The 26,036-nt window shown below is 42.1% G+C and overlaps 1 protein-coding gene and 1 long non-coding RNA gene across 5 annotated transcripts; one reads left to right on the forward strand and one right to left on the reverse strand.

Annotated features, from left to right (window-relative positions):
* Window positions 1-183: 183 nt before the first annotated feature.
* LOC136790901 (nuclear pore complex protein Nup153-like) lies at window positions 184-22,759 on the reverse strand. Of its 4 annotated transcripts, none has more exons than XM_066997718.1 (15): window positions 20,563-22,759; window positions 17,880-18,090; window positions 15,507-15,755; window positions 14,164-14,303; window positions 13,956-14,081; window positions 11,664-11,774; window positions 11,488-11,526; window positions 11,334-11,387; window positions 8,921-9,079; window positions 7,771-7,823; window positions 4,960-5,086; window positions 2,866-3,339; window positions 1,532-1,624; window positions 1,206-1,293; window positions 184-865 (listed from the first exon to the last, which is right to left on the reverse strand). In XM_066997718.1, exons 1-15 carry the CDS (start codon window positions 20,800-20,802, stop codon window positions 720-722), a joined length of 2,310 nt encoding a protein of 769 aa, XP_066853819.1. In that variant the 5' UTR covers window positions 20,803-22,759; the 3' UTR covers window positions 184-719. The 4 variants fall into 4 exon arrangements, with proteins under 4 accessions (XP_066853819.1, XP_066853818.1, XP_066853820.1 ...); XM_066997717.1 differs by having other exon boundaries at window positions 1,206-1,296; XM_066997719.1 differs by lacking the exon at window positions 11,488-11,526 and having other exon boundaries at window positions 1,206-1,296.
* On the forward strand, window positions 21,463-26,035 carry LOC136790912 (uncharacterized). Its single transcript, XR_010831766.1, has 2 exons — window positions 21,463-21,595; window positions 22,753-26,035. It is a non-coding gene; the product is annotated as an uncharacterized lncRNA (long non-coding RNA).
* The last annotated feature ends 1 nt before the right edge of the window (window position 26,036 follows it).

Consider the following 26,036-nt stretch of genomic DNA (forward strand, 5'->3'; position numbering starts at 1 on the left):
GACAAGCTACTAATACAGAAAGACTAAAGGAAATGCATCTTAAACAGCAGCTCAAGTTGCTTGTAAATCTACATTGAACATAGTTGTTTTGTGGTTTGTTTGTTGGTTTTTTTTTAGTCAAAAATGAAGTCTTTGAACAATGTGCTTAAAAGATATCTTTTCCAAAGACACACTTTATGAAACTGTTGAAAACAATTGCAATTGCTTAAAAACAAAATTCAGAAAAGGGTTTTTAACGTAAAACACTCCACTTCTGTTTGCAGTTTAAATTTTAATCCACAGGAGCCATTGTAAGCTAAGGCCCAAAGATTCGCAGCTTTCGCCATGTATTTGGAACTGAAGCTCTTTCCTATTCTTTCTTCACCTGGGCTGAAGGTGGGACAGGAGTGTTGAGCTTTACAAACATTTCCTTTTCAATTCCACAAATTGTATTTACTTAAAATGAAACACCGATTATCTGGCTAATTCTCTTAGTACCTCATTTACAATTACATCCTAACACGTAAAGGAGATGCAACCCATCTGCTTTTCATCTTGCAGTTTTACTTCCAGCAACAAACACCACTTAGAATAGAAGGGGGCAGATGCACCCTAACAAACGCAGCGCTTAATGTAATGCTCTCCTACATTCATATTTATAGCAGATACTCTATTAACCATAAGTCGTGTGTTGGTTTTTTTTTAATAAAAAATGCTAGCGTATTTTTTGCAGCATCTTTTTAAAAGGAGTTCATTATCTCTCCAGGATTTTTTAGAACGTCTAAGACGCTTCCTTCCTTTAATACGTGGGCAGTGGTGAAGGGACCACCAGCAAAATCTTTGACCTCCTCTTTCTGTGTGTTGATGTTGGTTGAGGTGGTGGTGTCTTTTGAAACAAAAGAAAACAAAAACAGCTTTCACAATGTGACCTAGTTAGAGCAGATTATACTCACTTTTGTTAGAAACAAGAATTTCCAGCTTTCATGCTTCTCACATAAGAATCTTCACAAATTCTACTTACTTTGCAATGCTTTATGATTACAAGCAAAACAAAAAGCAACAAAACAAAAAAAAAATATAAAAGCAGATCTGTCACTGGAAAAATACTGCAGAAGTCCAACACTGCCTGGAATTGCTAGCATGCGCAGACAGGACAGATTGAAGATTTAATAAAGAAAAAAAGGAAAATCAGCACTTCAGATCTGAAGTGCTAAAGTTTCAGTTACCTAGGGTAAGAAAGGGCGTCACTGGAGTACCACTGGGTCCAGAAAGTTCTGCCGATTTTACAACGGGAACACTAAATGTAAACCCAATCTGCTATGAACAAGAGAGGTTTTTCAGATTCTCAAGCCACAGGAACTCCAATCGAATGCACACACAAAACCAAATCTGAAAGCTGCTCTTCACATTTGTAGCACGCATGCTGAATGACAAATTATAAGCCAGAAGCCTACATACTTTTCTCCATCAAGGCAGATTCTGCTTTAGTGTTCTGCAACAGCCTACTAAATGCCTAAGAAAAAAAGTCAAGCTCCTTTATTATTTTACTTACAGAAGACGTAGGTAGCACTTCTGCCTCAGTAGATTTCACAACTGGAGATGAAAACGCAAACTCAGGACTGCTAACAGTACTTGTTGGTTGTATCTGTATTTTCAAAAGAATTAAAGGTTTATATTTAAGAGCAACAACTACCTGAATTCACTACCCAACAGAAGTCCCGCAGTGACGTCGAAAAACCTGATGTTTGAGTTATTTTGCAGATAAAAGTAATAATAAAACACAGGGAAGTTTCCAAGTGGGTATAGGACAATATCTTCAAAACCAAATTCCAGAAACTGAGAGGAAAAGCTGGAGATGCTACTTAGGTCTAAATGCACGGAAAAGCAAGCCAGGAAGCTGAAGAACGGCAAACTCAGCCCAATGATACTCCAAGAACTTCAGCAAACACCTCAACATGTTAAAGCAGCTGTCTACTTCAAACCGTACAAAAAATATTTCAAGTACTCTGGAACAGATTAATGTTTATTTTATTGCAATAATATGCCAATTATTGCACCCTAGGCTCATTCTATGTGAGGCTTATATGACCACGTTACCTCTAATTTAATAACTTAAATAAAGTTGTGGTTTAACCATTGCAGGCAACTAAGCACCACACAGCCACTCGCTCACTCCCTCCAAATGGAACAGGGAAAAGAACTGGAAATAAAGAAGTAAAGTTGTTAAATTTGAGGTAGCATTAATGACTCATCGCATGTAATGGCTACCTGGAAAGACAAATGCCATAACCCTGTACATACTCCCCACTCCTTCCCCTTCTTTCCCCCAGCATTTATTGCTGAGCACGATGCTAAATGGTGTGGAATATCCCTTCGGTCCTCTGGGCTCCGCTGTCCTGGCTGAGTGCCCTCCCAGCCTCTTGTGCATCCCCGACCTCCTCGCTGGCAGGGCAGCGTGAGAAACAGAAAAGGACTTCTCACTGTGTAAGCACTGCTCAGCAACAGCTAAAACACCAGTGCCTTACCAACACTGTTTTGCTCACAAATCTGCAACACAGCATCATCTACTACGAAGAAAATTAACTCTACCCCTGCCAAAACCACTATAAATAACTTGGCATAAAGTCCACACCCCCCTTCCCCCGCAGACTTCCACAGCATTTGAAGCAGTTATACAATCACGTTAAATGGGAGTTGGCAGGCTCTAAGACTGAGAGAAGCAGAATCAAAACATTTATGCCTTTTTCCCCAAACTGGCATACAACCCCAATTCATTCAGCTGCGTAGAAACTAATATTTGTTAGTTTCATGAGCACCACAGAAAAAGTCAACTCGCAATAAAGCAGTATACTCATTGTAAACATTATTTATAGCATAAAGATTTACCTTGCCCGCCGCCGTCGCTGCTGCATCTGCCATGCCTGCCGCCTCCGTTGAATTTGCCACGCTTGTCGTTGCCGCTGTTGACCTTGATATGTCCTTTGTCATCAGCAGATATGGCATGCCCGCCGCCATTATTGGATATGTCAAGCCTGAGGGCACTGTTGAACACGTTATGCCCGACGTCGCCGTTGTATATATCATGTCCTCCACCTCCTCCTCTGATAGATCTGTCAAGTCCTCCACCTCTGATGGATCTGTCATGCCCTCCACCTCTGATGGATCTGTCATGCCCTCCACCTCTGATGGATTTGCCATGCCCGTCGCAGCTGCTGGAGTTGCCGTGCTCATTGCTGCTGTTGAAACAGCGCTCGGTGACGCTGAGACAGCGCTACTACCAACGAAACTAGAATTGAACTGAGGCAGCGATGCAGCACTGATGGGTAGGGGTATGTTCGGTAGCACTGGTTCCTCCACTTCCTAAAGTTGCAAATTTTAATTTTTCTTATACAAGACATACTACTTTCTCACCCCATCCCACCCAATTTATTAACAAAATTAAATAGAACAAAAATCCATACAAATTAAGAGAAAGCAAGTTTCCAGAAGAAATCCCGATCTCCCCACCTCTGTCTACCACGTCATTTTAATTTATGGCAGGCCTGCTTCCACATTATACTCTATTCAACAACTGTACAGCAAGAACACTGAAAGTTAACTCAAAACCTGTGCAGAACAGAGATGCACAGATCACATTTTTTTTCTTTCTTTTCTATACTTTAGTCATCAAAGCTCTGGAGAAGCATCATCCTTTCTAACTACCCTCGCATGGCCTCAATTAAGAGTACACTCTCAAGACAAGTGAGAAAGTGTTCCTCTTGCAAAATTAGGCAGGATAGCTGCCAAAGTTTCTAAAGTCATTACAGCAGTGAACGTGGAAAAAGGTAATGTTTAAAGAAGCAGGTAGGTTCAACAACCAAACTAAACACAAAAAGCACCAAAGAAAGTCAGACTAGCAGCACTGAAGATTGTGTTCTGGTAAATACAGTCTATACCATGTATCAGGATGCAAATATAAAAATCAGAAAACAGCCTCTTAACAACTTCAATTTTCATCCCTGCCACTTACTTTATTCGATTACTAAGATTGGATGAGTTATGTTTTAAATGGCATAGGAAATCTGACCAAAATTTGTACAGTACTATCATGATCTACTTAGAAATGACTAGGAAGGGATGTAAGTTGGTACTACTGATATTCAGTGCATCCTGTAGCTTACATCTGTTTCACAGTTTTGATTTGAAAAGTTTATGGAACTTTTGATATTTGGACCATTATTTTATTTGCGTTACAGGAATAAACAACAGTGTTTACGATTTCTTTATATTGCATCATCCAGAAGTCCCATTTAATGATTTGAAACTTAAATTAACTTAAATACTTAATATTAACTTAATATTAATTAAATACTTAATGTTAACGTAAATACTTAAATTAACTTACAGGCAGCTTATATAACATCCAATAAAAGAAAAAATAATCTGAATATTCATGGTCATAGTTTTATGGAATAGATTTTTCCTATTAAAATGAGAAAAAAACTCTCTCACAATGAGTTTGGTGAGTATCAAAAACTGAGTCATCGTTAGCAGACATGCAGAATGCTCTCTTCTACTACTCTTTTTCACACTCTTGGCCTGTATCTTTCTGTACGACTTAAATATGAAACCAAAAATTAAGCTTTTTTTTTCTTTTTATACTTGGCACTCGTTTCAAGTATCATTCCTGTAGAAAAACTATACACACCTTCACCAAAACTTCTCTTCTTAGGACTCATTCATTCAATTGCTAACGAGAAATGTTATAGTTTGAAGAATCTCCAAGGTAAGAGAATTAAAAATTTCAAAATTACATAAGCAAAGTTCAGGTATTCAAACACAGGAAATCAATTGGAGCCTGCTCTGAAACCCACAAGAAAACAAAAACAATGCAAAAATAAAGCGGTATTGTTATAATTTACTATGATGCAATAAAACTGACACACTTAGCTAGTTACTTCAGTAAGCTCAGTGACAGCAATTAATTTAAGAGTCACTTACCTGTTCTTGTACAGCTCTTGATAAATAGTGTATTCCTCTTTCCCTTCTCATTTTGCCGCCTCCGCTACTCACTCCTGAAGACAGACCACTGGACGCAGCAGTACTGAATTTGTAGCTGGTCACATTGCTAGCACACGACAGTACAGAAGTTGGGGGAAACAAGAGAAAAAAAAATTACCAGCCAAATTTTTTTTTCAAGATATTAGAGCTGTTATTAGTCCTAGAATTGAAACCTGCTGATCAGAAAAAAACTAAAGCTGTCTCACAAGTTGCTAAACGCTGGTAAATACTTGATGTTCTAAATAGGAAAAACTTTATTAACAGCAGCAATGAAAAGGACATACATAAGTGCACCGTTCACATGGGAACAATGACTAAGCCAGAAGACCTGAAATAGAAGAGCTGATTTAGATTGTTATTTTCCAGTGCTTCCTTTAAATAGGACTGGTTCTCTGATTCTGCGATGCACGTGTATCTTTTGCAGGGATATAAAAGAACAGCTCACAAAAATACAGAAAGAGTGCACATATGCACACATACACATGGGAAACACTGCCAACAGCTCTGATAGAATAGGGACGCCTTAGACTTGTGTGGCAAGGTAATATGGCCTAAGCTTCAGAAGCAGCTCTGGCTTTCGTGTGGCCATCAGCAGGAACAGCAGAGGTGTTTGGGTATGCCAACATTCCAGAAGTCTTTTCAGACATGAATACAGATCCCTTTTGTAAGGCATACAAAGGCGTTTTTCTGGTACTTAAAAAAGCCTAGCTCAAAACCAGAAAGATATCCTAATCCAAGAGCAAATGGGGAAAAAATAACCCAAACCAGAAGTGGAATAGGGAATAACTCTAACAAAAGTACTATGGCAAGAAAATGAAGTATGCCTGGAAAAACTGTGACCTCAAAGCTTATCTTGCAGCCAATCAGTCAGTCAGTACAAAAGTGCATTAGATCGCACTGGAAGACACCAGGTCAAACTCCCACAATACTGAGGAGGAGAACTGGTCTAAACTTGTCAAATACTTGACAACAGCCTGCTTAGCACTGTAACTGCATAGAGGAAGACAGATCCCTAAGGCAGATGCTCAGACTTTTCTCTAATCCAAACTGTCAATCCATTAGAATTCTGAAAAAAGTCTTACATCAAAATAGATCTTCATTCAGACAACTATCGCTTGCCCCTAACAGCCCATATTCCTCTTTCTGTTAACACCTGTGAGCTTCAAGGGGGCAAAGACAGTTGTCAGCCTTCAAGCAAGTCTAATCTACAATTGGACTCAGGATATAAAATATATATATATATACACACACACGCATAGATATATAGCATTGGTGGGCCAGAGATTTACTGAGTATTCCAACTCAACTGTCCAAAGGGACTCTTGCCAGCAGATCAGTGTGGTGCTCCTGCTCCAGAACATGGCACCCAACAGAGACCAGCATCACAAAAAACACTACCACCACTACCTACTCTACAAACAAAAGGTAGGGCACTGCAATAAACTTTGTGAACGAAATCAAAAGCAGTATGAGTTTGCTGTATCTCCTTCCTAAATGGAGAAGTAGAAAGGAGTTCTAGCAAAGACAATTTAGAACAGTTTGAAAAAAACATAATTAAAACCCAGCACCTGATTGCACCTGTACCAGAACCTTAAAGCCAGTCGCTTCCACCCCTAAAAAGGTGGTTGTTGTGAAGTCCAACTTTTAGATGCCAAAACAAAGTGTTGAGTTCTTTCTGCAAGCCAAAGAATGCCCATGGTCACATAAGAATTGCTTGGCAGATGAGCATAGAGTCAACAAAATTCCCTGCTACTGTTCTTTGAAAAGAGCGACCCCCTAAAAACCGAGTGCAAAGTCTCTTAACTCAAGCATTATTACCCAAAACACCATTTGCCCAGAAGGAAAAGCCATCAATATTATCTGGAGGATAACTCATTTGACCTAAACCAAGAAAGCAGTATAACACAAAGCAGTCTCCTCAAGAAGAAATTCAATTAATTCTGCTGGATTTTTTTTATTTTAGAGATGAGTTAGCATTTGGCCTCAAATGATTCTAAAGAACACATGGTCTTCATGTGAACTCAAAGCAGACAATTAACTTCATCATGAAAGGAGTATTAAAAAAAAGAATAATAAATCATAAATCTTCCTCCATGTTTTTGCTTAAAAAATAAAGAAAAAAACACATCAATAAACATCCTCCTGAACTGTAACTCACTTCCCCTACTTCACCTTCTAAAGAATACTTCAGAAAGAATCATCCCATTAGGACAGAGCTTTCAAACTGCAAGCAATTAAATAGCTAAAACTAATAGCTTTTCCCCTAGGGAACATTAGGAGGGACAAATTATTTTGTTATAAGTAAACTGAGTTATAAACCATGAAATATCTGTCAAAGCAAAATTTGTAACGCTACAGATTTAGTTAAACTACAAAATGAGCCATATTTCCTGTAGAAGGAAAAAATTAGGCCTCCAATAGCAAAGATCCTTTCTGTGGATACAGCATTATAACGTGCCTCGTTTCCCATCTTCGTATCCTACTCAGAAGATAAACTTGGGATAAAAAGTGGTGTATCAGTACTTTTATTCTTGCTCATCTTCCTTCCTTTCATAAAAACAACAATTTTCTCAAAGTTATATTGATCTTCAAACACAATCCAGACTTTGCAGCTCCCTCAAAATACAAAATTTTCATTGGATTTCCCATTCCTTTTACTGAGAACTGTCACCACCTTTCAGGTGCAGACCGTACTGAAAAAGGAGATGTCTTTCTTCCTTCAAGTAAGTTTTAAATTAATAGATGTCATACCTTTCAGATGGTTCTGCTCGCTGTTCTGCAGGCAAAGTCTTCTCTCTCATCCCCTGCAAGTTAAGTTTAGTTCAAGACTTAGCTGAATATGTTCAGAATACACAAAGTACCAACAACCACTTCATGTGGTTTTTTGTGGTTTTTATTTATTTATATTTAATTTTATAGCACTGAATACACCTCACCTACTTAACGTTGTTCCCTAATTCAGCATTGTGGGTACAGTTCAGTTAAATTTTGGGGCTAAAGTAAGCATCACTGCTTCACTCAGCATTGAGGACAAACTGATAGAACACTAAATCAAATTTGTCAAATCCTCTAACAAAGAAAGTAATTACTTTAAACAAAATGACAAAAATTGTGTGTGTGGGGGGGAGAGTTTTCATCAAAACTTGTGTTTGCCAACCCCGTAAAAGGGACATACTTTTCTGTTTTCTGTCATTTATCAACAAACAAGAAAAAAAAAACCTCTACCCCCCTAAAAACTAAGCAGTTGCTGCTACATTCATTTTAGAACTTTACCAAATGGAGATTGTGCTGGCTAAACAATACAGAGATTGAAAGAGTTAAAAGCAATAAGCAACCAGTATTACTGTCCACTTTGATTTCCAGCCTAAGAAGCCCATACACTTAACAAGTGGTCATTTGTACACTCAGACTGATACTGGAAACACAGATGTTTTCGCAGAAAGAGATGCCCATTTAATTTTATGGAAAATTTATCAGACTCCATCTACTCCAAAGCAATCAAAACCGATAACTCAGCACATTGTCAGAACTCTCACTTGGAGCACATAGCTCACCTGGAATAGTTTACACAGAACACGAGCATGTTTCATCAGTGACAGCTTTGTGTACATGAGAATATAAAAGGAAAACATTTCTGTCTTTTAATATTCTTTCACTGAGAACAGGATGACTCAATAGCACATCATGACATCGTGAAAACAACCACAAGACACTGAGTGTTCCAAAAACAGAATTAAATCCATAAAAGCTCAATCTATTTCACAATGGTTCCCACTGCCTTAAAGCTCGCCTCAAACATACTATCAGTACTTTTTGCAAAGATAGGATAACAATTGGTTTGAGAAACATTCCAAGACTGGAAAAAAAAAACAGGCACATAAGGACTCAAAAATGTACTCACTTGGAACTTTGTGTCTCCTCTCTGGCAAATTTTGCTGGACTGAGTAGTTGAAGTCGGTGATGGTTCAGAATACCGCGTATAACGCATCGGCTGACGGTTTACTGTTGGTGTCACAAGTCTCTTAACAGGTGGAGGCTGGAATGCATTCTGGGATTCCAGCTTTGAAAGGGAAACAGCAATCAATTTATCCTTACGTCCACCCAAATTAATTCCAATATTTATTGATGAAAACAAATTACAGAACTATAAACCTCCCCCCATCGGTCTTGGCACTCAGTGAATACAATTTGAAAATTCTGAAGACCGTTCAACTTGTAGAGGGAAATCACCAGAAAACCAGTAACGAAATCCATAAAGCTATATATAAGTAGCCAAAGTCTGACTGAATTCCGTTTCAAAATTTGGCAGTTAGCTTCATAGACAAAATAATTCATGCTACCATAATTAAAATAATCCATGTTCCTAGAATATGCTCCTATCTTTTCCTCTGCCCACACTGTGATTTTTTTTTTTTAGTAGCTTAATTCATTAATTTAACATTTGAAGTGTTAAGCAACTAATTATACAGGCTTCTGGGCTTCACATCCCCTACATTTTCCCCCTTCAAAGTTACACAAACAATAGAACACACTCAAAAAAAACAACTTGTCAATCTTACAATAATCTCATTCATTAAAATATGATCCAATGCTTTACATGTGCATTAGATGCACTTCAAGTAGTGGGTTTGACTTCCCTTTTCAAAGCATTTTCACAGACCAGAGTTAATTTTTAACACAGACCACTGCGTGTTCTGCAAAACTGACTTAACTGAACTGTCAGACAGAAAACAAACCCTAAAGGCTACAAGATTTACCGATGGCTCCGCCTGCGGTCTTAAGGATCAGAAAATACAGTCTTAGGAAGCATGCTATTGTTCAAATCAATACCAACAGGAAATCGTTTACACCGCAGCTTTAATTTCACAGTATCTCCCAGCTCTTAGTAATAGGATTCACACTCTCTCTAAAGTATACAAAAATACATCTTTCTAAAAAATATTACATTCAGTTTGAAACCTTGAATAAGACATGTTTTATGTAAGTTCACAAATCTACTTCGAGTGAACGACGGTTCATTGCTGGTTTTAAAGGTAAAAAAGAAAAATATTAATTCCCCCAGTTAGGCATTCAATACACCAAGAGCTATTCTGCCTGGTACAGTTCCTTGAAATAAGAAAAATACCACATCACTGCTACCCACTGCAGAAGTTTAGCCCGAGTGCACAAGTGTTCCGTCAACCGCATGTTCACTTTAGCAGGAAAACACACGATCGTCTCCTCAGCAAATAATTGCTTCTCATCGCGGGCTACCCTTCTCCCGCCACCATTATGAATTCTAGTATTATGAATAGACAATCTATCTCCTTTCACCCACTGACAGCTGCGTGCAACATTCATTTAGTGGCTGACAATTTCAGGCTCTCTGTTGCAAATCTGGCAGATCTTTCTTAATGCCTTATCACAGGTGTATTGCTATAATATAACTGAGAATTCACACCAGATTTGGTTTTAGTTATTTGGATAATATTTATGATATACTTCACTTCTCCATGCCCTTGTAATTTGGCAGATGGTGAAAAGATGGTCCAGGAAATCTGAGATGTTTGTAAACTCTGAAGTGATTGTAAACTTAATTATACATCCATCCAGTCAAGGAATTAGCACAGAAACTTCTTGAGACACTGTCCCTTTTCTCATTAGAACAGAAGATGAAAAGTTTGCACATCTTGTTATTTCCTTCAGTCACCTGATCTTCAAGTGGTCATTTAAGGGTTTTGCAATTTAATAAGCCCAAGAATACCCCTAACTAAAGTCATCAAAAAAAGATGACTAGTTTTCATTTTTTAAAGAAAATGAAAGGAAATCATGCTTTACCACAGCATTATCACCAGTTCTGTGCTACCTCCAAATAGGAATTTAGGAGCGTAAGATTTATAGCGTCGGAAATTAACAATTTTCCTCCTCTTTACTTTGAATGGTGATAAAAAGCAGAAAAATTAGTTTTCTGTGCCCGAATGAACACGGAAGTCTGTACAAAGTCTATATGACCACTCAAGCAGTATTTTTCTATTTGTGATCATTTCTTCAAGAGAAAACTTGCCTCAAGAGGAATTTTAATATGCAGCTTCACCCCAAGTTGGGGGACAAGATAAAACGACTTGGTGTGTTCTAGAGCTGTTGCTCTCAACTTACAAAGATAACATAATTCTTAACCTGAGTAATCTTCACAGCCCATCATCTATTGTGGATACATGCCAATATTAACTTGATTTGATGTCTATGTTGTCACTGAGGTTTGAGAAAATTTTTCTAATAGTGATAAAGCATTGAAAAAGTTATCTACCTCAGCTTAAGACATTATTGGTTCTTACCTTTCTTCGTTTGGACTGGAAGTCAGTAATATCCGGTTTATCTATGTCCGGAGGCTGAGGGAAAAAACAAAGCATAAATATTAGAGGGCAATTTTTTTCTCCTGAGAGAGAGGGTTCCCTGCAACAAAAATGTGGGGGTTCATGGTCAACTTACACAACACAGCGGCAAAAGAGATGTCATTCTTTTAGCATCCTGTTGAAAAAACAGCGCAATAAATTAAACCGGCCACAACGTAAGGAAGAATAGTTTTATCTTTATCCTTTGATGGCACATTTACTAAGTTTTATAAACACATGAAGCAAAAACAGATTAAAAGAAGTGCTATTTACCAACAAAGGGCTTGACAGCTTCTCCACTGCCTCCAAGATGCACCACGCTGAGGTACTCAAGGTAGCGTGGGACCGCACAGTTTCTTCTCTAGCTTTCGCTCTCTTTTGTGCCTGAAAAATTAGCATTTTAAGTGTTACAATGGTCAATTCTCAGCTAAGGAGGCATGTTTTTTACGTCCCAAGGCTACACTGATGATACAATCAATATATTCTGATGACAGAGAAACATGCAGTCACTGGGAGTTCAAGCCATAAAGAAGAGAATACGTTCGGAGTTTAATGAAGTTTACCTTGGGCCTCAGTGCATCTTGCACGTGCTTGTTGCACGAGCAATAAAAGAACTCCGTACTTGTAAAAGGTCAAGACGGATGATGCTAGGACTGCTAAGGCCTCCGAAGCAGTAATCAGGGAAACAGAACTCAAGAAAAGGCTTGTGGTACAGAAAGCATTTTCAGTAACAACACAGACCTCAGAGTTTCACGATGGTCTAAGTGTACCATCTTAAAATCAGTGTATACAATCATAACCAGGAACTAGTTTTACTTCTCTCTTGCTTCCTCCCTTCCCCCAAGATTAAAGTTGGCTGCAAATCTTTGTCTTAAAAGATAAAGATCTGATTTAAACTGTAACAGATCTAAACATTACACTGAAAAAGTAAACTGTTTATTTGCACCACCCAACTTCAAATATCAGTCAAAAACTTCCTTTGGTGTGACTTTTTTTCTTCCCAGGTTAAACCCCTCAAATAACCACACTGTGCTTATCACACGATGTGAAGACAGGAAGCAGACCACGCAGCGTGTAAAAACACAAGTGAGACTCACAGAACCACAGAATGGTTAAGGTTGGAAGTGACCTCTAGAGATCGCCTGGTCTACCCCCCCGCTCAAGCAGGGCCACCCCGAGCAGGTTGCCCAGGACCATGTCAAGTCAGCTCTTGAAGACCTCCAAAGAGGGAGACTCCACAGCCTCTCCGGGCAACCTGTGCCAGGGCTCCATCACCCGCACAGTGCAAAAGCATTTCCTGATGCTCAGACAGAGCCTCACGTTTCAGTTTGTGCCTGTTGCCTCTTGACCTGGCACTGGGCACCGCTGAAAACACAATGGCTCTCTATGCTCTTTGCACCATCCATTCAGGTATTTATATACACCAATAAGATCCCCCCAAACCTCCTCTCCTCCATGCTAAACAGGCCCAGCAGTCCCTGCCTCTCCTCAGAGGAGAGGTGCTCCCAGTCCCTTGATCTTCTTGGTGGCCCTTCGCTGGACTCTCTAGTACCTTGCTGTCATTCACAGCAAGCAGCAAGAAGCAAGCTACTCTCTCCTTTAAAAGCCTAGTATTTTGGTTCCTCTTTTTACCATAATGCAGTAATATTGTAAAAAACAAAAATAGCCGACCAAAGAGGGTTCCCAGCTTTGCACCACAAGGTTTCAAGGTTTCCCGTAAGTGAGGTACTTGTACTGCCCTTTTTCCGTTGCACAAATGGACTGTCAGAACAGAGCCAGCAAACCCGCGTTTTCATTTTCTTCAAATTCCTTTTGATTTATCGATAAAAGTCACTTTCATTTAAATACATTCCTACCAAACCTGATTTGACTTTCCTTTTCGATTCAGCTCTAGCTAATCAGAGTTGTCAGCAGTTTTTATTTGCTATTTCCAAGAACTCTTGGGGGCAAATAACTCTCTCCAAGAACTATATGAATCGTTCAAAACAGAAAGCATGTTACTGCTTATCTTGGGACTGCATTTAGTCCTGCATGCCTCTGTGTACCAGAAGAACAAAGGATCAGCAAAGTTGATTTTAGATATTTTCAAAGACTGCAGGTTTATACAACATATCCATAGCATGAATGTAGGCATGCTTGGAAAAGAAGATCCACAGATAAATATTAGCCAGGTTTGACTACTGTAGCTTTTGCTACCATAAACACAAGTTTTCAAAGTTATGCTGTCATTGGCTTTTTTGCATCAAGTTATTTTAACGTAATGTAGTCAGAGGCAGACAATGGCACTTGAATGGAATTTTTTGAAAGACCTAACAACAGAGGAAACCCCAACTACCAACAACTAGCCCAAACTGTCATTCTTGTTCTTTCTGACAAGTATTACCTGTGGTAAAAACTGTCATTAAAGAATTTAAACAGAAATCAATCTCAGACGTCTATTTTTGTAGACCAAGAGGGCAGAAGAGCAACTGTTACCACATATTCAGCTCCCTGCTCAAAGCTCCTTTGGCAGTGCTGCTTTTTTTATTTCCATCACTATTTCCCACTACACTACTTTTCTCATACCTGATAAGGTTCCGTCTTTGGCTGCCTTGATCTTACAGCTGCACCACCGGCATAGGCCGTCTTTCCGGGGTAAAATGGAGAAAACCCAAGCTGGTTTTGCTTAAAAACAGACGTGCTTCCACGTACCTACGGAAACACAGTATGAGAAGTGGATAGAAAAACAGGTACACATTCAAACTGATTAAAAGAAATACTGTGCAGTACTTACAGGACACAGTCCTCCAAAAACAAATAAACTGAATGCAGGTTTCTTAGAGCTAGCTGCAGAATGCTGCGAGAGGGAATGAGTTCTTTCAGCTTCTGTGGGCCAGAGCAGTGACGATGAAGTATTTTTTAAAACTGCAACATCTGCCAAAATGACGTATGCTAGATGTAAATGCCTCTCGTACGTACAGAACTTTAACAATAAAGATCACACTAATTCAAGTTCTTCAATACAGAAAAATAAGCATGACTTCAGCTTCTTTAAATAGATCAACTTCACGTACAGACTGAAAACCAAGTATCACCTACAAACTTGAAAACTGTTCACAGAGCTGCAAGTAGTTTTCAGCAATCTTACCAAGTTAATACTGTGCTTCCAATGCAGATATTTTTTTCCTTCAGGCTAAGATAAAAGAGGACCGCATAAACATCAGTGCATTTGTACGGACAAAGCTTTTTTCTGTGTTGGTAAAAGGCTGGAGGCCAGCACAGATCATAATCGCACAGGTTTTAAACCTGGAAGATTCCCCAAAGGCTGCTCTAAGAGTTAACGATCTTCTGCCCATGTATGTTTTACGAAGACACACCAGAAAGTTCTAGTGCACTCAGGTTATATTGCTAAAGCCCAGCAACTCTACTCTCAGCTGTACAAAAGTTCTCTGCAAAACCTGCTGAGCACACGTCAGTCCCTGTCTATATGGGGGACTAGAAAAAGCTGCAAACCTGCTGTTCGCCCTTTCAGCGAGAAGACCTACGTACCAACCTACATCGACACGATGCTTATTTTTTATTTTAAAATGGTGTGCTTTCCTCAATGAATTTGGCAAAAGACATGAAAGTATTGACAGCTGAAGCCTTCTACCAAGAAAGGTCAAAAAACAGCCTATAGCTTATGACAGAGTAGTTTCTTTATCTTCTCTTGCTGAAACACAGGAAAACATCTCGTGTTCCTATTTGTCACCTGCACTTATTCACATTTAACCAGCTGTCTGTTAGATATTCTGAGTCACTCTTCCTTCTAGACAATCAGCCTAGTTGTCAAGCTACGGCAAGTCAGCCTGATTTCCTACCGTCCCAGTTCAAAATTTACATATAACCTAGCTGAATGTGTATATTTCAGCATTGACTCTTTCTAACATCAGGGTATCATAAACGTATTCCAAAGCACGCTTCTATTAAAAAGGTGATAGGATTATATACTTCTAAAACACTAAAAATTCAATTTAATTCTCGCATCCAAAGTTGACATTCACCTATTTTATTTACTAAGGTGATGTGGAATATTAAAGAACGCAAGGTACTTCACATTAAAAAAAAAGTCAATTAAACAGAGAACACAAAAATCACCTTCATCAGATGCTCTAGAGGAGGAATCACTGGTTGTTGAGATGTTATCATCGTCTTGTTGAGAGGTAGAATCTTCTATTTCTTTTATCAAGGACAGCCTAGGACTGCCAATGCCAAATACAGAAGATGTCGAGGGCTGACAAGGTGGGACAGGAGAATCCAGCATGGTATAATTCAGACGGCTCCGATGAAGAGAGGGCCTTGTTAACACAACTGGGAAGTTCAGTGCTGATCTACTTGTGGATGGTTCTAGACAAGAACAGGGAGATAATTAGCTTTGCTATAGACAAGCTCACAGAAGCCAAAACCTGTTTCCTATCGACAGCCATGCTATTGCCAAGTTCTAAGCGCAAAAAGAGAGAAGCCAAATTTAACTTCTTCCTCACCCAGATACGGTTGCATCTAACTGTCTGGCTACAACAACAACACTGCTTGCGATACACAGTATTAATGTTGCATCCAGAAGTAGTTAACTATGAGGTTTTACAACACCACATTCTGACCCCGTGCTCAAATGCTCTAACGCTGACTTGGCCGTTCACTAAATCAAACATATATACTCCTTCTCCCATGTACAGCTTGCAATAAGCTTTACAAAATTTGAGATTACACGGTAAATTACAGATAACACTGCAGCTTCCATAATATTGGAACAAAGGTTACATTAATCTGAATACACAACATGAAAATGAACGTTTGCAGTACTTTTTTCCCAAGTTCTTCCATATCAGCTCACGTTAGAGGCAAAACATCATCTCCTACCCATTAACTATTGGGATTTTGACCCAAGGGACAAGGATGTTGACCCAAGTAACCAGATGAGCATTTTTCCCTCTTGAAGCAAAGGGTCTGCAAACAATGCCAGTGGCCTGGAATAGGTGGCCTTGAAGTCTATCTTGCTAAATGAATGGAACTATTCATGGGTATTTTGCCTGATGAAAGCCTACTGTCTCTCCCAGGAATCTGGGCAATTCAAATGACTTTGAGCCACTATCCTCTTGATACTTGAACTGAAGCTTAAACTAGTTAGTTCAATCTTCATAACCACTGCAGTACCACTAATTAGCTCTCCAAACCATGAGCAGATTTTTAGGACAGCACCGTTTGAGATACAGAAAGGTATTCAGGCGGAAGGCCACCCAATATAGGCTCCAGCACACTGATACCTCAGAACTGAAGAAACACATTGGTTTCAAAATGTAGTAATAATTAAAAAAAAAAATCTTATTCTTAAGCATAGTAAGCGACACCCACGGACAGCAACATAAGCTGCAAAAGGTTCCAGGGTGTCCACCTGCTCCTGATCTCCTGGAGTTAGCAAGCTTGCAGTGCAGCTGTTCTTACTGAAAGCTCCTTTCACGCAGTTACATAGGAAAGCCAACATGTGTTCCTCAGTCACGAAGACCTTCTCTATTCTTTTCTCCAAACTCATTCCCAAGCTACAGCTACACAGAAAGCCATCAATCTCCTTGTTTACAATTAGATGAGATTGGAGGCAAAGATATTTCCTCCTTATTTTTTGATTCTGCCAACAACAGAAGCAACTGACTTTCCACATTATCTATGGTTACCTACGCACGCTCAGACAAAACTTCTTTACTTATTAAAAGCTGACTTCCCCAAAACAGCTAATTTAAGAGAAACTCAAATAAGAATAGATGCAAATTTATACAACAGGACTACAGGAACAGTGAGAGGCACTGGATATAAGACAAATTAATCTTTCATGAGGTAAAGGAGTTGCAAACCTCGTTGCCAACGGTCCAAATACCTTTTCAAAGACACCCCCTCCCCCCGCGTAGACCTTAAAGTTATTGAATATTTTAAGGATAATAATCTCATAAACCACATCCGTGCACAAGTTCCCCAGTTCACCATCAAGTTAACGAGGAACTTTACTAAATTGATCAAAGCCCAAAACAAAAAAAAAACAAAACAAAACAAACAAAGTCGGGACACGAGACGGAATTTTCCTCTGCCATTCTAGCATCTAGTCTTTTGTTTCGAAGACTGCAAAACAAATTAATTTTTTTAATTGCCTTAGGCAATTAGACAGATTTTCATTCCATATCTTTTAAAAGATGGAAAATGCAACCCAGCACACTTGCAAATGACTTATTTTCAGCATTTAGCACCTGGCTAATAGAGTACCTAAAGTTAACTGATGCCTTCCAAGAGCATAAGATGTATGCTTCGTAACTGTGTATACAGTTTAAAGCTAAGACGGTTTCACAAACAGTTGTTTTGACTTTTTTTGTTTTTTTTTCATTCTGTCAAAACCCTCATTCCAATTTCCTTTTGAAATTCAGATTCAAAACTAGAAATCTGTGAATAAATACAGATGGCCAGAATTCCAAATGATTTTTCACATACCTCGTCTACTAATTCCTGCTGGTTCAGGCGTGAATCTCTCATCGATTATGGTATCTTCATCTGAATAATCGTGGTGATAGTTTACCGGAGTCTCCTCCTGGTTTGCAGATTCATTTCTGTCTACACACTCCTCCTCACGCTTATTGAAATACTTCTGCAGCCAGGCCGGTACAATATTTTTCACCGTTTCTGTCATTCTGCTAATTATTCCCTGCTTGAAAGAAAAAACACTTGTTTAATTACAGAAACGCAGTCAACAGCATATGCTGCGATACCACCTTCCACGGACCTTGAAGACAGATATTATACAGCAAATATTCAGAAGACGACGACGAGGTTGATCCCTGGCATAGGATCGCTACACTTCTGGTAAACCTAAAATTCACCTAAGATTGATTTACAACTACCTATCACTGTCTGCACTTCCAAGTGACCTTGGCAAGGTTCAAAGTTTTGAAACCTCTGCCAAAATTCACCAGCAGGTCGTCAATCTGCAAGGCTATCAGGAAACTCTACGCCTGAACAGCTCCTGACCTACAGACTTGTTCCAGGACTCTTCCTCTTCGCACCCTCCCGTGAAAACCAACTAAACCAGAAGTTCAGCAATTATCTACTGCGACAGTCAGGACCATACTACCCATTAAAATCAGTGAATCTAAATATTTTCAATTTTAGTAATGCTGAATTGCAGTGACTATACGCACAAAAAACAGTTCTGCTCTCAACAGTCAGGCTAACCCAGAAGATGTCCTGGAAGAAACACAGCTATAGCTATAGCACCAGCACCTCCTCTTGCAAGAGCCTTCTAAAGCTGTTGCTGTATTTTGTAGAAGACTGACTCTGCGGCATACATCGGGTACGATCGGAGAATTCCCACCTGACCGAAAGCCCCAGGAACTACGGTTAAATAAAAGATAAATTAATATAAATGAATATAATTAATAATAAAAATTAATAATAAAAATTAATATCCAGAAAGCTGACAATCATGAGCTAGGCATCCTGCTAATCATCCCTCCTGCAGGCAGGGGGAAAAAAAAAAGGTAAATTAGATCCAGGACTAGTTCCCAGGAACTTTGAAGCTGCTAACTATACTGTCTACAGTGCCCAGGCACCTTCAGAGCTTAATGGTAAGAGACAGAGGGTTTGGTGGGCTGTAATTACGATCACAAGCACACAAAACACATCTATTTAAGTATTTCTAAGAATCGACTTATCGACTAAAGTTGTAGGGGGAAGGATGAGAAAAACAGCGGGGTAGGGATCAGAACCAGAGGTATAACCTCACAAAATCGCATCGGTCGCTTTCGTGCCTCCCCAACTGCATCACTGAGAGACAATTAACATTAAGCCACAGAACCTTCTGCAGAGTGGACATGATATTGAAGATAAACTGAAATTAATTGACAAATGCTCTAAGCAAGCTATCTGCTCAAAGCTCGTCCTTTTACGTTATGAACATTTGCACGATTCGTCTGGTTACAAAGCTAACTGCTATAATAAATGCACACATGTAACACCTATCAGTTTGTCTATTTATCAAATCATTAAAATTCTTCCCCGATAAGTTACTGTTAATTTGATCTGCGCTGGATGTGCAGCAGCCATTCTCTGTGCAGAATCCCCCAGATATCCCCACGCACGTGTTTGCTCTGGCACACTCTTTAAATAAACCTACTGGAAAACACGCAGAGATAACAGACAATGGAAAAGTTAGAAAACCATCTCCACTGATTATTTTTAATCCACGTGTAAGGTTTATCAGTTAGCTACACAGTGTCGGCACACGCAAGCTATGGCACTTTCAACATTAATGCACTGTTCAAGCCAGAGGTTTCAACGGTTGCTCTGTAAGCGTGGGGAATGTTTGCATTGCCCTTCCAGGCCAGCTTTAGATGGACAAGATTGATTGTCAATATGTGGTATAAGGGACTTGGCATTTCTGCAAGTGATAAAAACCTAATTGAGCAGCTATCCATGCGTAGCGCTCCCTTGGTTTTGCATATGATAATCAATCCCCTCAGCTACGTTGCTCATTTAATAGCGGAGAGGTTTTGGCTGAACAAACATGTGCAGAGGGCATCTCCAGAGCATCTCTCTGGGCGTCCTGACATTTCTTAGCAAAGAGCTGCTGGGAGGGATCTCGGCGCGTCCCCCCTCCAGCACGGGGATTTTCACACCCCGAATTGACGGACCGCTTTCACCGTCAACCTGCTGTACCCTACAGCACAAACGAGAAGCAAAGCCTGGCAGGTAACGTTCAGAGAATTGATGATGGGCTGAGGAGGGGTGCAGGGAGCGGGGAAAGCCCTGGGGGTGGCACTGGGGGTCCTGAGGGCAGCGGGCTGGGGGTGAAGGGGAGGGGGAGGAGGGGGGTAATGGGCTGGGTAGAGGGGTAAGGGGGTAAGTAAGGGGCTGAGGGGGTAACTGAGGGGGTTAGGAAGGGGCTGAGGGGGTAACTGAGGGGGTTAGGAAGGGGCTGAGGGGGTAACTAAGGGGGTAACTAAGCCGTTGAGGGGGTAACTAAGGGGGTAACTAAGCGGTCGAGGGGGTAACTAAGGGGGTAAGGAGGTGGGTAGGGGGTAACTAAGGGGATAAAGGGGCGGGTAAGGTAAGGGGGTAAGTAAGGGGGTAACTGGTGGGCTGAGGGGGAAGGGCCCGCTGTGGGGGGGCCGCTCCTCACCCGCTTGCTCCTGGCACAGGGGGGCTTCGCGGCGCCCAAACGGTGGCGCCGCCTCTTCACCTTGCCGCCGGCCGCTCCTCCTCCTCCTCCTCCTCCTCCTCCTCCTCCTCCTCCTCCTGCTCCTCCTCCTCCTGATCGGGCTCCTGGGCTGCCGCCCGGCGCCCCGCCGCCACCGGCCCTGCCACCGCCGGCCATGCCGCTGCCGGTCGCGCCGCTACCGGTCGCGCCGCCCGAGGCCATACCGCCCCCCCCCCCGCGTTCGGTGCCGTCACGGGGCCCCCCCGCCCCCCGCCGCCACGCGCCGCGGGGCCTGCCCTGCCCCTCGTGGGAATAAAAATGTTGTTTTTGCAGAGTTACGTTGTTTAAAGGTAAGGAATGGGGTATCGAGGTGTGCTTGCAGCGATAAGAACGCTTAGCAGGCGACCTTGTAAAATGCAGACAACCAGACTCCGTAGAACAATTCGGGGAAAATCACGGTGTTGAGTCAAGTCAGGTAAGTGAAGAACCATTACCGCTTCAACCAGTAAAAAAGTCGAAAGAAATTCGAAATTTAACAGGCCGGCAACTGAAGGCCATGCATTGTCTGGGAAGCATCAGACAGATTGTGAGCCTGGATCACCCCCTCAGTGGGGAAACAGGGGAGGGTCCCGTCATCAAAAAGTATATAAACTGGGTTTTGGAACCAGCAGGGGCGCTCCTGCTCGTGGGACGCCCGCCACTGCGATCGCGAATAAATTCCTGCTTCGCTGAGCTCCTCGCCTGAGCCCAAGTTATTGGCTACGGAGTGTTTCTCACAATTTGGGGGCTCGTCCGGGAGCCAGTCGCCTACTGGGGAGCCCCACCGCCGCAGCAGCAGGAAGGCATGCCCCGCTGATTTCAGCGGTCCTGTGCATCGACGGCGGCGGTTCTGCGGAGAGCTGACAGAGGGCCCGAGACTGATGAAAGAGGCAGGATCCGTGAAGGAGTGGGGAAGGGAAGAAGGCAGGCACTCCGGCTTTGAGAATTGATCCGGTAACTCTGTGCACAGACCAAGGTAAGAAATAGGAAGTATTGCCTTGGGGGTCGGGTGAGACTCTGTGTGCCGTGTGATTGAGACGTACTTTTGTACGGAGCGAGTGTGGAGTCCTGATCCGCGGTTCCGCAGCTCCGCGAGGGGCGCGGCCGGAGACGGACGAAGCGTGAGATAAGGGAGAGAAAGGAAGAGTCTCGGGAAATGTGGTGTATGGTAAGCCCTTGCACGGGGAAGTGCTTGGCAATACACCAGGGAAATTTGGTGTGCGGTAGTCCTCGCACGGACGGGACGCCCGCCACTGCGATCGCGAATAAATTCCTGCTTCGCCGAGCTCCTCGCCTGAGCCCAAGTTATTGGCTACGGAGTGTTTCTCACACCCTCCCCCTCCCTCCCTCGCGCGCCCCCTCCCCTCACGGGAACGCGCGCCCCCCCCTCCCGCTGCCGCTCCCGTTCCTCGCCCCGCCCCGGTCCCGTCCCGGTCCCGCCGCCCTCCCGCTCCCGCCCTCAGGACCCGGCCGCCATAATGAACCCCGGCCCGGCCACCGTAAGCACGGGGCTAGGAGTCACCTCCAGAGCCTCCCCGCGCCGTGGCGCCGACCGCTGGTGTGCCGCAGCACCGCGCCGGGCGTGGGACGGCGCCCCGAGCCCACAGTGCTCGTCAGAAAAGCCCCGCACCGACAACCGATACCCCCGCACCGACAACCAACAGCCCCCACGCCGACAACCAACGCACAAGCAGTGTTTTAGGCCGGATTCGTGGCCCCGTTGGTCCGGGAGGCAGTCGTCACGCTAAATTCTACCCCACGGCAGGGGAACGATGGGCATCGTGACAGATCGCCGCCCCAGAAAATAAACACATAAATAAAGAATAAAAACGATAACGGGACATGAATCGTGCCCTTAATAACAGACATTGGGCAGTGAAATCACCGACTTCTGCAACAATACGTGCTCAGGGAACTGACTAAAACCCCTCCTGCATCGGCCATGTAATAGCTAGGCAAACATCACATAATACTTCCCTCCCTCATGTACACCAAACCTATTAAGGCAACCATAGTAGTGTGATAACGTGATTTTTCTCCTCCAGATCAGCGTCAAAGGCAGCTACGCTAGGTTTGCTCATAAGTTCAAACGCTGCTTTATTTATTTATTTGAATGCCATTTTTCTTATTTAGAAGGATTTCCATAGGGTGACAGGCCTTTAATGACACTCACGACTCAGAAACATTTGCCGATGCAGTCAAACGGTGTCTATTAACGCGAGGCACTGAAGTTAATTGGTATTAAAAATGAGCCAAAACGAAAGGCAAGTATCTGCGTGTCCAGCAGAATGACAGCGATCATCACCATTTGATCAACCTTCCCTGTGAGTTCTATCTGCAAGTTACTTTGAGGTAGCGCTAGAAAGAAGCGGTTGGTCCAGAGCATCCCTGCAAAAAGAAACATCCACGGCTTAAGTACCGTTTACTCTTTTGGTATCCTTTTAAGTACTTTTTACCCGTTTCGGACTCCTGCCTCTTCCCGGCTCACTGATGACAGCATTAGCAGCCCCTCAAGCTACTGTCCTACAGCCTTTCCCATCAGTGAAGAGATAGGAAAAACCCCACTACTTCTTGGAAGAGAAAACCAGCAGGTTTTTGAATAAAAGCACTCTCTGTTGCAGCTAGGTACAACGAAAAGAGTTTATGAAATCATTACGGGACATTCTTGTAGAAAACTTCCTCAAGCTTGGAAGAAAAAAAAACATTTCAGCTAAGTAAAACAGAAAATAACTGGAAGAAGTGAAGTATGGCGGTGTTGGAAAAGTTGCTTCAAAGACTTGTTTAATTAAAAAGAAGGAAAAAAGCAAGTTCCTACTGCAATCCCATCTTTGTCAAACTGATGGCGGGCACCAGTACGATGTGTTCAGCTAACACAGGCTGGAAGTTGTAACTGCAGCTGTGAAGTTTACCCAGTAAAAAGACTCCGCAAAGCATTCTAGCAGTTCCGATGCAATCACTGCTTCCTGAATTTGTGACTCACGGTTAACACGGCAGTACAGGAAGAAGTCTGGCATTCACTGTGCTCTTACGGTAAAGAATCTGCCCTGCGCACACCATCCCAAGCCAGGTATGCGCTCCTAACAGGAAAGGACGATAGGCTGATAAGTCTCAGCAGAGGGAAAAAGACATCAGAGAACTACTTTATAACAGCAGCACGCGGGCTGCAACCAACGTTCTCTTCCTCTCATCATTTTCATTTCTGTGGACTCCAAGAGAATACACTCCCAACATTTTTCAGCTCTGGAGAACAAACAGCCCAACCAATCTCATTCACTGAACTACAAAACTGGTATTTTCGCTATCTAGTCCGGAAAAGGAGGCGCACGTCTCTAACGTACAGTGTAGAGACCTTGTTAATAGGCAAAGTCTGCATAAAATAGGTGGCCACAGCCTGATTTTCTGACGTTCAGGGCCTTGGGTCACACACCACCACAGCATCAGACTTAATGAAGTCACCAATCTATGTGGGCCCCTCGTTACACAGGTCACATGTTATGGACCAACCTCTCAAAGGCCAAAAAACAGCACTGATACTGCCGGGCCAACACACATCTGTAGCATCCCATTTCTGGGTGACAACACAATGAATGTTTCCACAAAGTACTCGATGCAACCTAACTACTGTGTTTGGTGATGCAAAGCAAGCCGTGTCAAAGCAGCGTAGCACCCAGGCACATTCCTGGAAGATGTTTTGCTGCTCACGTTGAAGAAAATAGATAAAAAAATCCTGTGCAGTTTGCACTTCTGAGCTCAAGTACCACAGCTATGCACTACAATTGAAGTGGCATCAAAGCTTGTAAGGTTTTGAAGCTTCAGCACTGCCATCCAAATTCAAGGAGGCTGCATCTATTATCTTGAATTTGCCCCAGCTCAGTCCCCTGAAACAATTCCATAGACACGTACAAGCAACCCTTTTCCCACCCAGATTCTTTGCTTCATCTATTGCACCTCTACCTTGTGTCATATTCTTATTAATCTGCCCCTCAAAAGACTCCCTGGCTCACACAAAGAAGCAACCCAACAAATCCCTGTTCCCAGCCACGTTGCTTTCATGCTTTGGGAAGAGTTAACTGCAACAGCTCTAACTGTGATGCCACCTCACCCCCTCCACCTATGTGAGGTTCTTTGCCTTCTGCCTCCTCCTACGTCTACACCTGCACTAGAACCAGGAAGAATGTGCTTCCTACAATACTCCAAGAGCCTCTTCTGTTTCAGGATGTCATCATTTCAATTCAGGACTGAAAGTATTCCTAGCAAAAACCCAACAGCTAATAGCTAACAGAAGCAGTTGCTGGTGATCAGCTACAAGTAACCTGGAAGTACTGAGGAGTCACAAAAGAGAATTTGCATTACATTTAAGAACAGCATGCAGCTTAGGACCACTGCTTTCACTGACTACACTAAGCCATAAAAAAGAATTGGATTCTTACCTGCCATCACAGCAATTATGGTTTATGTTGCCCCCAAAACACACACGGCAGTACCAGAACTGTGTCAACTAGCTTTAACAGCTTCCCCAGCTATTAAGTACAGTAATTTCTGCTTCCTTTTTTTTCTTGGAGGAATATTCTTTTGTTTCCAGCCTCACTTACTTATTATACACACTGTTAATTAGCAACTATTTCTCCATACTCATAGGGTTATGGAGTCCCTATGACTGGAAAAGACTCTGTACCCTTCAAGATAAGAACAGCATAAAGGCAGCAACTCGCAAGACTGCTCTAGCTTAAAGCAAAGCTTTCCTCATTGCTCTCATCTCCTTTGACTTGAGTGCTGTCATCCTTCTACCAGAGCTTTAAAAACTTCATTACCACGAATGAAGGAAGACCAGAGCAATCAGAGAGGGTAGCAGAGGGTATAACTTAAGGAGCTGTTACTAGGATTTTTTTGTTGTTCCTGGTGGACTATTTTTCTCCTTGCCAGCAAGGAGGGAAAACCAGCAAGTTGTTTTCTCCAAGATTTTTTTTTTTTAGGTTTAAGAACACGGATTATGTTGTAGCAATTTCTTCGCTGTAAAGCGTCAGCTGAGAAGTCTAACAGTAAGAAGGGCAAGGGAAAACTGAATGCTGATGCAGAGAGTGCCAGCAGACATCATCCTCATTCCACGGGATGTTTGTAGCTATGGCAGTTGAAGTCTACACTTCCATATGCTTAACATACCCTATTTATAAGCCAATTTTAGCTGACCTAGCATGTATCAGTAGTACAGTTAGAGCCAGCAGCCTGCAGGAAAAAGTGGGCACAGGTGTTTCCATAGCAAGGCCTGTGAGTGTCTCCCATACATACTTCCAGTCTAAGCAAGCACATGAAAGGCTTGGCTTGTCGCTTACCTAAGGAACCAGGAAAACAAGGGAAAGCTAGATTTTGCTTGTGTCCTAATGCCCATATAAAAATAAAGACAGATGAAATACCCTTAC

Source organism: Anser cygnoides, chromosome 5, assembly GCF_040182565.1.
Source record: "Anser cygnoides isolate HZ-2024a breed goose chromosome 5, Taihu_goose_T2T_genome, whole genome shotgun sequence".
Taxonomy (NCBI): domain Eukaryota; kingdom Metazoa; phylum Chordata; class Aves; order Anseriformes; family Anatidae; genus Anser; species Anser cygnoides.

Bases quoted from the DNA above. Each gene is read 5' to 3' on its own strand.
- LOC136790901 (XM_066997717.1), bottom strand. From the start codon at position 20,802: ATGGCCTCGGGCGGCGCGACCGGTAGCGGCGCGACCGGCAGCGGCATG. The intron at 18,091-20,562 runs GTGAGGAGCGGC...TCTTTCAAGCAG, and splicing joins CCTGTGCCAGGAGCAAGCGG to GGAATAATTAGCAGAATGAC. The intron at 1,297-1,531 runs GTAAGTAAAATA...TCTTGTTCATAG, and splicing joins AAGTGCTACCTACGTCTTCT to CAGATTGGGTTTACATTTAG.